The sequence below is a fragment of the Garra rufa genome, chromosome 10 (assembly GCF_049309525.1).
Source record: "Garra rufa chromosome 10, GarRuf1.0, whole genome shotgun sequence".
Classification (NCBI taxonomy): Eukaryota; Metazoa; Chordata; class Actinopteri; order Cypriniformes; family Cyprinidae; genus Garra; species Garra rufa.
The window spans coordinates 37,487,905-37,501,504 of record NC_133370.1 but is presented as its reverse complement, the minus strand read 5'-3'; the positions used below and the strand labels follow the sequence as shown (position 1 = coordinate 37,501,504).

Sequence of the window (13,600 nt, the reverse complement as noted above, 5' to 3'; positions counted from 1 at the left end):
AAGACCCTTCTTCCTCAGCTGGGATTGTTTAGAGCCCTTTGAAGATACATTGAAACTGCATTTTGGAAGTTCAATATCGTGGGCACCATAGAAGTCCATTATATGGAGAACAATTCCTGAAATGCTTTTCTCCAAAAAAATAATTTCTTTATGACTGAAGAAAGAAAGACACAAACATCTTGGATGATAAGGGGTGAGTAAATTACCTGTAAATTTTTGTTCTGGAAGTGAACTTCACCTTTAAGTAATTTTAGTTGTCAGCTGAATTTTTTTTTTGCATTGATATCTTTTACTTTTGGTGCTATGAAAAGTTATTGAGATTTCAAACTGATGCAAAACAAATTTCTAAAAAATTTGACAATGTGGTATTATTATGATTACGATCTACCTTGGTTAACCCTGAGACCATAGATATGGTAGCTGTGTCTCCCTTCTATCAGCAAAACATTAATTCATGAAACCCTATAACGCATTAGGCAGGTGTTCCCTTATAATCTATAAAAAGGCCTGCATTTGTGAAACTGATTTAAGAGTACAGTTCTTTTAATCAAGGTAAGAGGTGCTTATGATTAAACTTACAGCTGATTTAATCCAGGCTCTTAGTGTAATTACATTTTTGCCCTTTGTTGTCCATTTTTTTTTATCCCATTGGCCACTTCATCAGGAAGCAGTTGCTCTGCACTTTAGCATTCGCATTAGCATATTATTAGATTTAAAGCAGTGGAACTGAGTTGGTGGAAAATTATGGAAATGGTTTAAACACACAAAACTGTGGCTTTCATGACACTGATACCCCAAGTAGGAATGTATTCATTTTTATTTTAGCTCTGTTGTTTGTCTCAAGCTTTTGCTAGAAATGGTTTAAAATGAAACGCTACACTGGCTTAATTTAATCCTTTGGAAAGCTTTAACAACTTGTGCTGTAAAGTTCATTTCCAGTAGATTATGCCTTAAGCTTCTGTAAGATAAACCATTGCCATGTTTTCCTTGTTGTACTATATTTATCATTCCACAGCCCAACTGCTTTAATCAATTGCGAGCTGCAGGCTATAGCCTTGAGCTGTAAGCTGTATCCTTATCTACTGCTGGGTAGCCTTAATCTACCTTTTGCACCAATGTGTTGTTTCATTAAAAGCAGAGTTTATGACAGCCTGTCAGTTTTATTTCCTTTCTCACTTCATACTAACTGTCCTGTCTCCAGTGAGCAGCTCACCCTTGGAGAAATGGGAGGAGGTGAACCTTCACCCAGACAGTGCCTTGAATGGAGGGCGGAAGTGGAGAAATGAGAGGAACAGGTGCACCTCAAACCATTCATCTAGTGAGCTTCTGTGGTACGGTCTGGTTTCCACCTCATTGTGCATATGGTGTCCTAACTAGGCATGATACAATATCATATGTTTTCATCTTTACTGTTTAATGTAGCCACAAGGTGTGCTTAACTCTTCTAGAACCATAAAGATAGACTTTATGCTGCTTTATTAACTAATATTGGGGTAAAACCAAAACAAAGCATGTTGAATTTTTGCATTCTGTTCCTCAAAATCACAGTTGCCTCTGCATCATTGTCATTTTTGCAAGCAATAATATTACTATTCACATTATTCCTTTTCAGGTCTGCAGACTTTAAAACAGATTTGTCTAACAGGCATAGTGCCCTGGAGCTCAGCATTAGCACAGAGTCAGACCCTGGGCCGGCCCCTCAGGTATACACTAATGATACTTTGATCTCATGTAAAAGACTGCAGCAGCATTCAGTATTGATCATCATCTCCCCTCACACTCAGAAAATTGTTCCTGTGTGCACTTAAAATGGTACAAGCCATTCTCTCTAAGGCCTTCTGGGGACAAAATTTTTCCATTAAAAAAAATCAAATACTGGAGGTACTAAAATCCAAATAGTAAGCTGAGGTACCTGAGGAAATGCACATACATCTTTGTATGTGACAGGTACAGAATGCTACTATTAAAAGCCTTCCATGTTTCTAGGGTGCAGTTAATGGTAATAGATATATATTCGTTGTTTGAAATACAGGATTTTTACAATCAAGTACCGAGTGTGCATCAAAAATATATGTTTTTGTCAGATTTTTTTGTATTGATTTCTCTTTGTGGAAGACCCAACTTTAAGTTGTTAAGAGTACAGGAACAATATACAGTGACCCCAGAAAGTATTCAGTTGACCAAAAAAGACATTTGTTAGGCTCTACATGATAAAACTTTAGATTAACTGCTCAAAGTTAAAAAGTATTTGAATATTATATACTTTTCAAACAGTACACGTATTTCACAACACAATTTCAGAGCTACTTTGTTTGCGGTATTCCATAACATTGGTGGAGCAGTATATGAAAAAAAGATTATTTTTTTTTCTAAATATTGTAATATTTTTTTATTTTGATATTTTAGAATTTGTTATTCAGGGTATTAAATGTATTAAAAACATAAACCATTGAGCATGACATATTTTATTTGGGCAGGCTAAAGTTACCCAACCTTTAGTAAATATCAGTGATGGGAATAACGGTTATAAATAAACGTTACTAACGGCATTACTTTTCTCAGTAATGACGAGTAATCAAATTAATTACTGTTTCCTCCATTACAACGCTGTTACCGTTACTTATAAAATGCAGTGTTTCTATAATTGAGCTCACTGAAGTGGTTTTTATAATCTCTCTCTCAGCCATAGGACCAGCAAGTTTTTTTTTTTCCTCTGGTGTGTGTGTCTGTGTTGGAGACAACCACATAACTGATGGTAATTGACTTAGGTAGAGTAAATTTCCATAGTTTGCCAACCAGAGGCAGAGTAGTGTGTGTGTTCCAGTGTTGCCAAGTCCACGTTTTTTTTTGTTTAATAACACAATAGCAACAGATACTAGTAATCTAAGGCTACTCACCAAAAAATCCGGTGAATTATGGCTTATTCCTCTCAGTACGTCTTCTTCCAGAAATGAAAAGTAGCTGAGATGAACTTGATGAATGTTCATGTTTGTTTACAGGGGTGATGTGGGCATTTACCTACATGTCCGCACATCTCACGTGGATGTATAAAATTTGAAAAGCAGAGCCGCACAGAGATGAGTTTAGACAAACTGGAGCATCATTTAAAAGTAGACATTTCAAGCTTTCTATACATAGGGGAGAGTGGGGACGGTTGCAACACTTTTTGCATTTCCTTTAGTTTCTCAGAGACTGTTTGTATTAGAAAGCCGAAATTTTAATACAATAAAGCCGCATCTGTCAGCTACTCACCCATATTGCTGCAACTTGCGTACATATTATAATATACGTACACTTAAACAGACAAAGTGAATGTTGCAACTGTCCCCACAATAGGGGACAGTTGCAACATTCAATAAAATGTAATGAAATCATTCTTAAATATAATTTTGTAATTTCTTTATTTTATTTGTTCACAGTCACGTTTTTCAATAAGGTAAATTGGCTGTAAAAAAGCAAAGAATAGTAAATTAAAAACTTTAAGTAACAAGTAGATTTTTTTACCTATTCACTTAAAAAAAGGAGAGATAACTAACTATTAAAGGGGTTCATTAGTATTATCATTATAAAATTACAATTATGTAATGTTATGGCAAGCTTTTAAATCAATATTGTGGTAAGGGACAGCATGTTGGGATGGTTGCAACAGTGTGTTGCAACTGTCCCTACAGGGATAGCCATGATAAAAATTGGTGTATTAGCTTGACAACATATCATTGGCACACGCTAGCTATGCCTATTAGAAACTAAGAACGCACAGATTAAAATGTTATGTTTTTACAATTCGTCACACAAACACTATGACCAAAAATCTAATCTTTAAAGAAAATTACTTTTTTTTACCAAGAAAATGATTTTGGGTAGAAGGAATGATCACATGTGACTGATTTCTTCCAGGAAGTATAAGGGGCCAATAAAGCATGTGCAGTATGAATATTATCACTGTATCTTATTCCTGCTTGAAGAAATAAGCAATGTTGCAACTGCCACATGTTGCAACTGTCCCCACTCTCCCCTATATTTCTCATGTCTGTAAGACAAGTATTCGCTGAGATTCAGGTTGTTTTATTTACGTGTCTGTGAAGTGGTGAAGGAGACAGAGAGTGCACCCTGTTTATTTAATTTATTTTACAAAAGCACATTGTTTTGTTGTTATTATGATTATACACAAACAAAAGTAGACCCTTTGCAGTTCCAAACGATACCTTATTCTTATCTGTACGATCAAAAATTACTATTTTTAGTTATTTTTGCAGTCATCAAGAAAAAACGAGACGGACCTGTGCGGTCTTCGACACCACAGGGTTAACAGTGTTGCCGTGGGATGTTTTTGATGTCCCCAAGTTGAAGCGACCCCAATAACGTCATATTTAGCCCCTGAAATTTACATTAAAACAGTGTAGATTAGTGTACAATTCAACATTTTTAATATTGGGGGCATCCAAGTTATTTGATATATTTGAACATTTAAAAAAATGTAACACAATAGTTACTTTCCTGGTAATTAGTTACTTTTAACTATGTAACTCAGTTACTAACTCATTTAGTATTTGTGAGAAGTAACTAGTAATTATAACTTATTACATGCTTAAAGGAGAAGTTCACTTCCAGAACAAAAATTTACAGGTAATTTGCTAACCCCCTTGTCATCCAAGATGTTCATGTCTTTCTTGCTTCAGTCGTAAAGAAATTATGTTTTTTGAGGAAAACATTTATGGATTTTTCTCCATATAGTGGACTTCTATGGTGCCCCCGATTTTGAACTTCCAAAATGCAGTTTAAATGCAGCTTCAAGGGGGCTCTAAACGATCCCAGCCGAGGTAGAAGTGTCTTATCTAGCGAAACATTTGGTTATTTTCCCCCCCAAAAAATAATTTACATACATTTTAACCTCAAATGCTCATCTTGTCTTTACAACTGAATAAATAAAGACGTGAATATCTTGGATGACAAGTGGGTGAGTAAATTATCTGTAAATGTTTGTTTGGAAGTGAACTTTAACACTGATTACTATCTTTTGTGGTTACTCTGTGTAAACTTGAGAGGAAAAATCACAATGAATTCAGATAAATGTAAATCGCAATATGGCAATTCAATTTTTTTACATATTAGTTCTTACAAAAAGGTCTAGCATCTTTCATTTGCAGATGCCTCCTGGTTTGATAGTTAATCATTCCATGCATTTTTTTGTGTGGCTTAAGTGTCCAAATACTTTTTTGGGGCCACTGTATACTAAAAAATTATTATTGGTCATAAGTTTAAGGTTGCTTATTCAGCATGATCTGAGGTCAAAGACAGTGTTACAAAGTGACTGCTGGTTGACCTTGTCTGCATGTGTGTGACCATCTGTGTGCGCAGCGGCAGAGGCCCCACCTGGGTGGTACTTTACTGGGGAGACAGCACTCATTAGAGGAGGAGTTTGTTCGAGCCAAGGCTGCAGTGGAGGTGAGACAGAGCTCCTACAATACACACACACACACACACACACACACACACACACACATGCTAACACAAGAAAATCACAGGTACTTATTCATTTGAAAAGTTTGGAAAAAGTTTTCTCTGCTACCACAAAAATTTTCATTCCTCAGGGCTTATTCACAATGTATCTGGCCACCTGGGAATTGCAGTTTCTTGCATTCTGTAAGGTCAGTCTCACCCTGTAAGTTAAGACTGCATAATTGGTGTATTTTTAGCGGAAGAGTGCAGCATCAACACAAGTGACATCTCAAAGAGACTGCTTTGTGATGATGTCAGCTCTTACCTCTTTAGTCTTCCATCCAGAGATGCTTATTGGGCAGTAATATTCACAAGACATCCATTTTAAAGTGATGTGCTCAGTAAAGAAACCAGTAAAAAGGCCAGAACTTCTGTGCTGTAGCTATATTAAACAGTGACACTAAGATCCAATCAATATTGTGATTCTAATTGTCTGAAGTGTTCTGCTTTCCTTGTTTAAAACTACTGTAACTTTTATAGCACACTCTCAATGTTTAAAATTATAAATGAAAAAAAAAAAAATCTTACTTTTTTTAAGAAAAAAGCTTTATTATAAGAATTAAATTCTCTATCAAGAAAAAAAAAGCATTTTACATATTCATTTATTATTATTTTGTATAAAAAAGGTGTTTTAGCAAAACTGCTTTACCGCTTATTCCTATTTGAACATCTTTAAGTTATATTTTTGCAGCTTTTGCCAGATAGCGTAATGAAGTTGATGGTAAATAATGAAAGAGGAGAGAGGAACAGGATCCAGAAAGGATTTCTTGCTAAACCTGGGTCACCTGAGGCACAGCTGCACCATATGTGTCACTGCCCACAAGGCTATGTCTCGAACATATGCAAAAAATTAAAACTATAGAGGACACGTCTGCAGACTTTTTTGACTGTGTCAAGGTCAATAATTGTCTTCATTTTATAAGTTATATTTATAAATGAATAATTTATGATACTTAAAAAAACATTTACATTTAAAAAAATGTCATCTTAAAGTCTATTTTTAAAAAAGTAAATATAAGATGTGTACATACAATCACAAGTATCTCAGGTGTAAAGAAAATGTTAGTGTACCTAAATGAACTTGAGAGACAGGCAGTGAAATCAAGTGCAGGGTTTATTCAACACAAATGGCGCGAGAACAGAATAGAACAGAACAGTCAGAACATGGTGAAAACACAAACACGATACTCAGATGTGCTGACGAGGACATAGGAGTGGGAAGATGAGGTAGATGAGATGACGAGGGTAACACGGACACAAGTTATCTAGAGATTATACAGGAATAATCTAAAGAATTTGGTAGAGATGAGTCTGTTGTGTAGTACATACATACAGTACCTTGCAAAAGTATTCATGCCCCTCCTTTTTTCATGTTTTATGTTGCAGCCTGAACTGCTTTAAATTACTTTTTTCCACATCAATCTACACTCCATACATCATAATGACAAAGCACAAAACAGATTTGTGACAAATTTATTAAAAAAAAAAAACAGTACAGTGCATAAGTATTCATACCCTTAACTCAGTATTTAGTTGAAGCACCTTTCCAGCCTCAAGTCTTTTTGGGTATGATGTGACAAGTTTTGTACATCTGCATTTGGCAATTATCTGCTATTCTTTTCCTCACCTCTTCATCTCTCAAAGCTCTGTCAGCTTGGATGGGAGCTGGCAGACATTGTCAGGTTCCTTCAGAAATGTTTGATTCAGGGCCACTCGAGGACATTCACAGAGTTGTCTATAAGCCACTCTTGCTGTGTGCTTAGGGTCATTGTCTTGTTGGAAGGTAAACCTTCTGCCCATTCTGAGGTTCTGAATGCTTTAATTAAGGCTAGCTCAGTTTTTTAGTGCATTAAAGGGATGGTTCGGAGTAGAATTGACTTCATTGCTATGCACTCCGAAGCCCATGTAAATACCCCATCCAAAGTTTTTTTTACCTTAGTCAAACATTTATGGAGATATTAGAGTTTTTCGAATTGCTTGTTACAGGAGTGAATGGTACATGTGGTGTATCTCGTAAATTGCACCACTAAACGTGCAAGTAATCTTACCAAACTTGTACAGTAGTGTAAATATGTTATGTACTCACAAAACGCTGCATCAGAACATTTGTAAGTCCACCATGAGTGTTTTAAAAACACGTTTTAGCCAATCCCTACTAGTCTCAAAAACTACAAATGGCGACACGTCGACGTCACTTCCCTGGTTTGAAAAAAGCACGTAAAAGTCCTCCTACAAGTTGACATGCACACAGATGTAGTAGGAGGACTTTTACATGCTTTTTTCAAACCAGGGAAGTGACGTCGACTTGTAGTTTCTGAGACTAGTAGTTCTCGGGTAAAACGTGTTTTTAAAACACTCATGGCGGACTTACAAATGTTCTGATGCAGCGTTTTGTGAGTACATAACCTATTTACACTACTGTACAAGTTTGGTAAGATTACTTGCACGTTTAGTGGTGCAATTTACGAGATACATCACATGTACCATTCACTCCTGTAACAAGCAATTCGAAAAACTCTAATATCTCCATAAATGTTTGACTAAGGCAAAAAAAACTTTGGATGGGGTATTTAGATGGGCTTCGGAGTGCATAGCAATGAAGTCAATTCTACTCCGAACCATCCCTTTAAGTTTTCCTTCTTCTTTGATGCTGAAAAAAAGCCCCACAACATGAGGCTGATATAAGCACACTTTACTTTTGGGATGGTACTCTGCAGGTGATGAGCAGTGCCTGGTTTCCTCCATACATGATGCTTGGAATTGAGGTTCATCAGACCAGAGAATCTTGTTTCTCACAATCTGAGAGTTCTTTAGGTGCTTTGTTGCAAATTCCAAGTGGGTTTTCAGTGTCTTCACTGAGGAGAGGATTGATTTTGGCCACACCGCCATAAAGTCCAGATCAGTGGAGTGTTGCAGTGATGTTTGTCCTTCTGTAGGTTGCTCCCATCTGTATATATAATTGTGGAGCTCAACTAGAGTGACCATCAGCTTCTTGGTCACCAGTATAACCAAGGCCCTTCTCCATCAATTGCTTAGATTGGCCCTCTAAGCAATTAATGGACCTCAGGGTCAAGGTTTTTAGTTTGATATGCATTTTCAGCTGTTAGACCTTTTATTGAGCGGTGTGTGCCTTTCCAAAACATACTCATTCAAATGAGTTTACCACATGAGTTTAACTCCATTTAACGTATAGTAACATCTACAAGCAATATGAATATTCCTGAGATCAGTGTCCCAGAAAAGGGTATGAATACTTATGCAATGAAATCATTTCAGCTTTTTATTTCTGATACATTTCCAAAGTTGTTACAAACCTGTTTTGTGTTTTGTCATTACGGTGTATGGAGTTTAGATTGATGTGGAAAAGAAGTAATTTAAATCATTTTAACATAAGGCTGCAACACAACAAAACGTGAAAAAATGAAGGGGAATGAATTCTTTCACAAGGCACTGTAGTTCAGACCATGAGTGTCCTAGATGAGGCTGAGTGTTGAGTGACAGTATGATTAGTCTGTGGCAGAGTGATGGTGAAAAAGTTAAGGGTGAACAGGGTGAATCCATGACAGTTACCCAGTATATTGCTTTTTTATTTCACATAACATTCATAGTCACTTAATTTAGCCTTTTCTTAAAAACGGTACAGTATTTCAGTAAGTATTTCAAAACCACCAACATGATGGTGGGCTTGGCTTTTGTTTTAAATAAGATTTTTCTTTTCCTTTATCAAAGACTCAAATATACTTACATTTGCCCTCTAACTCTAGCACTCCATATTCTAATTCAATTTTGTCTATTTGTTTCTTTTTTATAAAAAAAGAAACTCGACACTAGTGTTCCCTATTCTTTTTCTATCTTATTGTAATTTTCTTGTTTTATTTATTATAAAAAATTGCTATGTGTACTGCGTTAGGCTAACTGAGACTTGTCATAGCACTTTTTTTTGGTTTTGATTGCTTCTATTGTCCTCATTTGTAAATTGCTTTGGATGAAAGCGTCTGCTAAATCACAAAATTCTTCTTGATTAATTGCTACAAAGATTATTCCTGGTGTTCATCATAAACTAAAGCAAAAATAAAAACATTTAATAATAAAACAGTTGTTGAAACTATAAAGCCAGTGTGCAGATTTTCTGTGCTAGTTGGTGATTATTTGAGTACAGATGAATGACTCTGGAGAACCCTTGCGGCATTGCATCTGCATGGCACCTCTTCGTCATGGTGACAGAACTGCTTGAGGGAACCGTAGGCAATCTAGGAAAAGATTGATCATCCATTCTATTGGACTGATAAGAGAGACATTCAATCATGCAAACGGAAAAGATGAGTGTGAATGTGACTGTTTGTTGTACGTGATCGTGTGCTGTGCAGGATTTTCTGTGATTAATTGGCCCATCCAGTGGGTACTTTCATCACAGATACAGCACTCTCCCCTCATTTCCTCTTAATGCAAACACTCAGTGAATCAGCTCTAGGAGGACTGTTGAAGCCTAAGCAATTGTTTGTGTGTTGCAAGATTAACTTGAGCTGCCAAGCAAAATAAAAACGCCAAGATATTTCAGTCAGTGGTGCTTTAAGAACTGGGTTATTCAAGCAATACTCTTAAGGGAGCCAGAGTAAGCAAACAAAGAATGCTATGTGGAACACTGAACACACACTAGCAAACCATGCACAAGTGTTAGGGGCTGAATGAATTTCACAGGGTCATTTGCTGTGTTTGCCAGATAAAATAAATGCCCTAACTTATAAAGGTGATGCTGATTTTTACCTTTGTCATGATCAGAAGCCCTTGAGAAAACATAAATGAGCTAAGACTGACAGTGATTGTGGCATAAGCCAGAAATAATCAGAATTCTGTGTCATGTAACCAACTTATTCTGGCCAATTAATTGAATATTCACCTTTACTGTGTGATACATGGGAAATGTTAGTACATAGTGCTATGGAAAATATTGTAATGTAAATTATGTGATCTACATGTTGTCACTAAGGTCATTACTTTTTTCTCTATTTTTCGAAGGTGTTTGAAAATGTTAAGAGGTCTCTCTCTCAAATTTATATACAAGTATCTGTATCTGTGTGTGTTTTTCAAAACAGGTAACACTTTATTTTAAGGTGTCATTGTTACATGTACTTACTATTAAAATAACAATTAATTATGCATAATTACACACAAGTACGCTAAGCCAAACCTTAATCCTAACCATATAGTAAGTACATGAAGTTAATTAATATTACTCAATACTTAAATGTATAATTACACATAAAAAGACACATATAAAGACGCCTTAAAATAAAGTGTAACTCAAGTAACAATGCACACATGCACACACATAATCTGATTGATTTAAGATAATACTTTCCTTTAGGGTTTTGCATTTCATGATAGACTGTAACTGGAATCTGCCCTGAATGATCATACATCCATAAAACTGTGTATAAATATAAACATGCATACATTTTGTGGTGCTTCTGCTGACTTCTCTGATAGATAGGAAATGGGTACTGTATGAAACCTGAGAGATTGGTCTGTAATCCGATCATAAACAAGCTTCTTGCAGGTTATATTCTGGTGAATCTATAAACATTAATATGTTGACCTTTTGACCTTGCTGCTTCAAATAACTTTACAGCTTTTATAGCTAAAACAATATGTCCTCATAAAACTGGAGCACGATTGTGAGTCTGGCTGGTCCTAAGTGAAACAATTAATATTGAAAAACACTTATTCCCTGTTGAAATACAGTGGCTTGCAAAAGTATTCGGCCCCCTTGAACTTTTCCACATTTTGTCACATTACAGCCACAAACATGAATCAATTTTATTGGAATTCCACGTGAAAGACCAATACAAAGTGGTGTACACGTGAGAAGTGGAACAAAAATCATACATGATTCCAACCATTTTTTACAAATAAAGAACTGAAAAGTGGGGTGTGCGTAATTATTCAGCCCCCGAGTCAATACTTTGTAGAACCACCTTTTGCTGCAATTACAGCTGCCAGTCTTTTAGGGTATGACTCTACTAGCTTTGCACATCTAGAGACTGAAATTCTTGCCCATTCTTCTTTGCAAAACAGCTCCAGCTCAGTCAGATTAGATGGACAGTGTTTGTGAACAGCAGTTTTCAGATCTTGCCACAGATTCTCGATTGGATTTAGATCTGGACTTTGACTGGGCCATTCTAACACATGGATATGTTTTGTTTTAAACCATTCCATTGTTGCCCTGGCTTTATGTTTAGTGTCGTTGTCCTGCTGGAAGGTGAACCTCCACCCCTGTCTCAAGTCTTTTGCAGACTCCATGAGGTTTTCTTCCAAGATTTCCCTGTATTTGGCTCCATCCATCTTCCCATCAACTCTGACCAGCTTCCCTGTCCCTGCTGAAGAGAAGCACCCCCAGAGCATGATGCTGCCACCACCATATTTGACAGTGGGGATGGTGTGTTCAGAGTGATGTGCAGTGTTAGTTTTCCGCCACACATAGCGTTTTGCATTTTGGCCAAAAAGTTCCATTTTGGTCTCATCTGACCAGAGCACCTTCTTCTACATGTTTGCTGTGTCCCCCACATGGCTTGTGGCAAGCTGCAAACGGGACTTCTTATGGTTTTCTTTTAACAATGGCTTTCTTCTTGCCACTCTTCCATAAAGGCCAACTTTGTGCAGTGCACGACTAATAGTTGTCCTATGGACAGATTCCCCCACCTGAGCTGTAGATCTCTGCAGCTCGTCCAGAGTCACCATGGGCCTCTTGGCTGCATTTCTGATCAGCGCTCTCCTTGTTCGTCCTGTGAGTTTAGGTGGACGGCCTTGTCTTGGTAGGTTTACAGTTGTGCCATACTCCTTCCATTTCTGAATGATCGCTTGAACAGTGCTCCGTGGGATGTTCAAGGCTTGGGAAATCTTTTTGTAGCCTAAGCCTGCTTTAAATTTCTCAATAACTTTATCCCTGACCTGTCTGGTGTGTTCTTTTGGACTTCATGGTGTTGTTGCTCCCAATATTCTCTTAGACAACCTCTGAGGCCATCACAGGGCAGCTGTATTTCTACTGACATTAGATTACACACAGGTGCACTCTATTTAGTCATTAGCACTCATCAGGCAATGTCTATGGGCAACTGACTGCACTCAGACCAAAGGGGGCTGAATAATTACGCACACCCCACTTTTCAGTTCTTTATTTGTAAAAAATGTCTGGAATCATGTATGATTTTCGTTCCACTTCTCACGTGTATACCACTTTGTATTGGTCTTTCACGTGGAATTCCAATAAAATTGATTCATGTTTGTGGCTGTAATGTGACAAAATGTGGAAAAGTTCAAGGGGGCTGAATACTTTTGCAAGCCACTGTAAGTTATTGTTAAAGCAGCATTTTATAGATGCCAAATTACATCTCTCTGTAATGCTCTACAAGGTCACACTTTATATGAATTTCCAATATTGGCTGTGTCCTAAAGGGGTGTTTAACTGTCTCCCACAGTCAGACACTGAGTTCTGGGATAAAATGCAGGCAGAGTGGGAGGAGCTTGCACGGAGGAACTGGTTGGAGGATGCTGACAGTGAAGGCTTGGTTCCACTCAACTTTTCGCCTACTGAGAAGGTATTCTCAACCAATCAGAATGCTCTGCAGTGGTCTCTGTCACAGGAATGGGCTCCCTAGCTATTTTCGAGAGGGTCCCAGGATAAAAATACATTGTTATTATTATTATTATATACACACAAGTCAAAAATACAGTAAAAAAGTAATATTGCAAAATGTTATTGCATTATAAAATAATAGTTTCTATTTTAATATACTTTCAAATATAATTTATTCCTGTGATGCAAAGCAAAATTTTCATCAGCTATTACTCATCAGTCTTAAAGGAGTAGTTCACTTCCACAAAAACATGTGCAGATAATGTACTCACCCCCTTTTCATCTAAGATGTTCATGTCTTTCTTTCTTCAGTGGTAAAGAAATAGTTTTTTGAGGAAAACATTTCAGGATTTCTCTTCATATAATGGACTTCTATGTTGCCCCCGAGTTTGAACTTAACTTTTTTTAATAAACTTTTTAACCTCAACTGCTCGTCTTGTCTAGCTCTGAGTGAACTCTTCAAAATAG

At 36.8% G+C, this 13,600-nt stretch overlaps 1 protein-coding gene across 2 annotated transcripts in view; it reads left to right on the top strand.

The window, feature by feature from the left end:
* Window positions 1-13,600, top strand: part of pex5lb (peroxisomal biogenesis factor 5-like b) — a 58,001-nt gene that overhangs the window by 30,797 nt on the left and 13,604 nt on the right. For both annotated transcript variants that reach the window (XM_073848463.1, XM_073848462.1), the window contains 4 exons: window positions 1,202-1,331; window positions 1,613-1,703; window positions 5,359-5,445; window positions 12,975-13,094. In XM_073848463.1, the coding sequence (XP_073704564.1) occupies window positions 1,202-1,331; window positions 1,613-1,703; window positions 5,359-5,445; window positions 12,975-13,094 (428 nt within the window). The remainder of the gene's footprint in view (window positions 1-1,201; window positions 1,332-1,612; window positions 1,704-5,358; window positions 5,446-12,974; window positions 13,095-13,600) is intronic.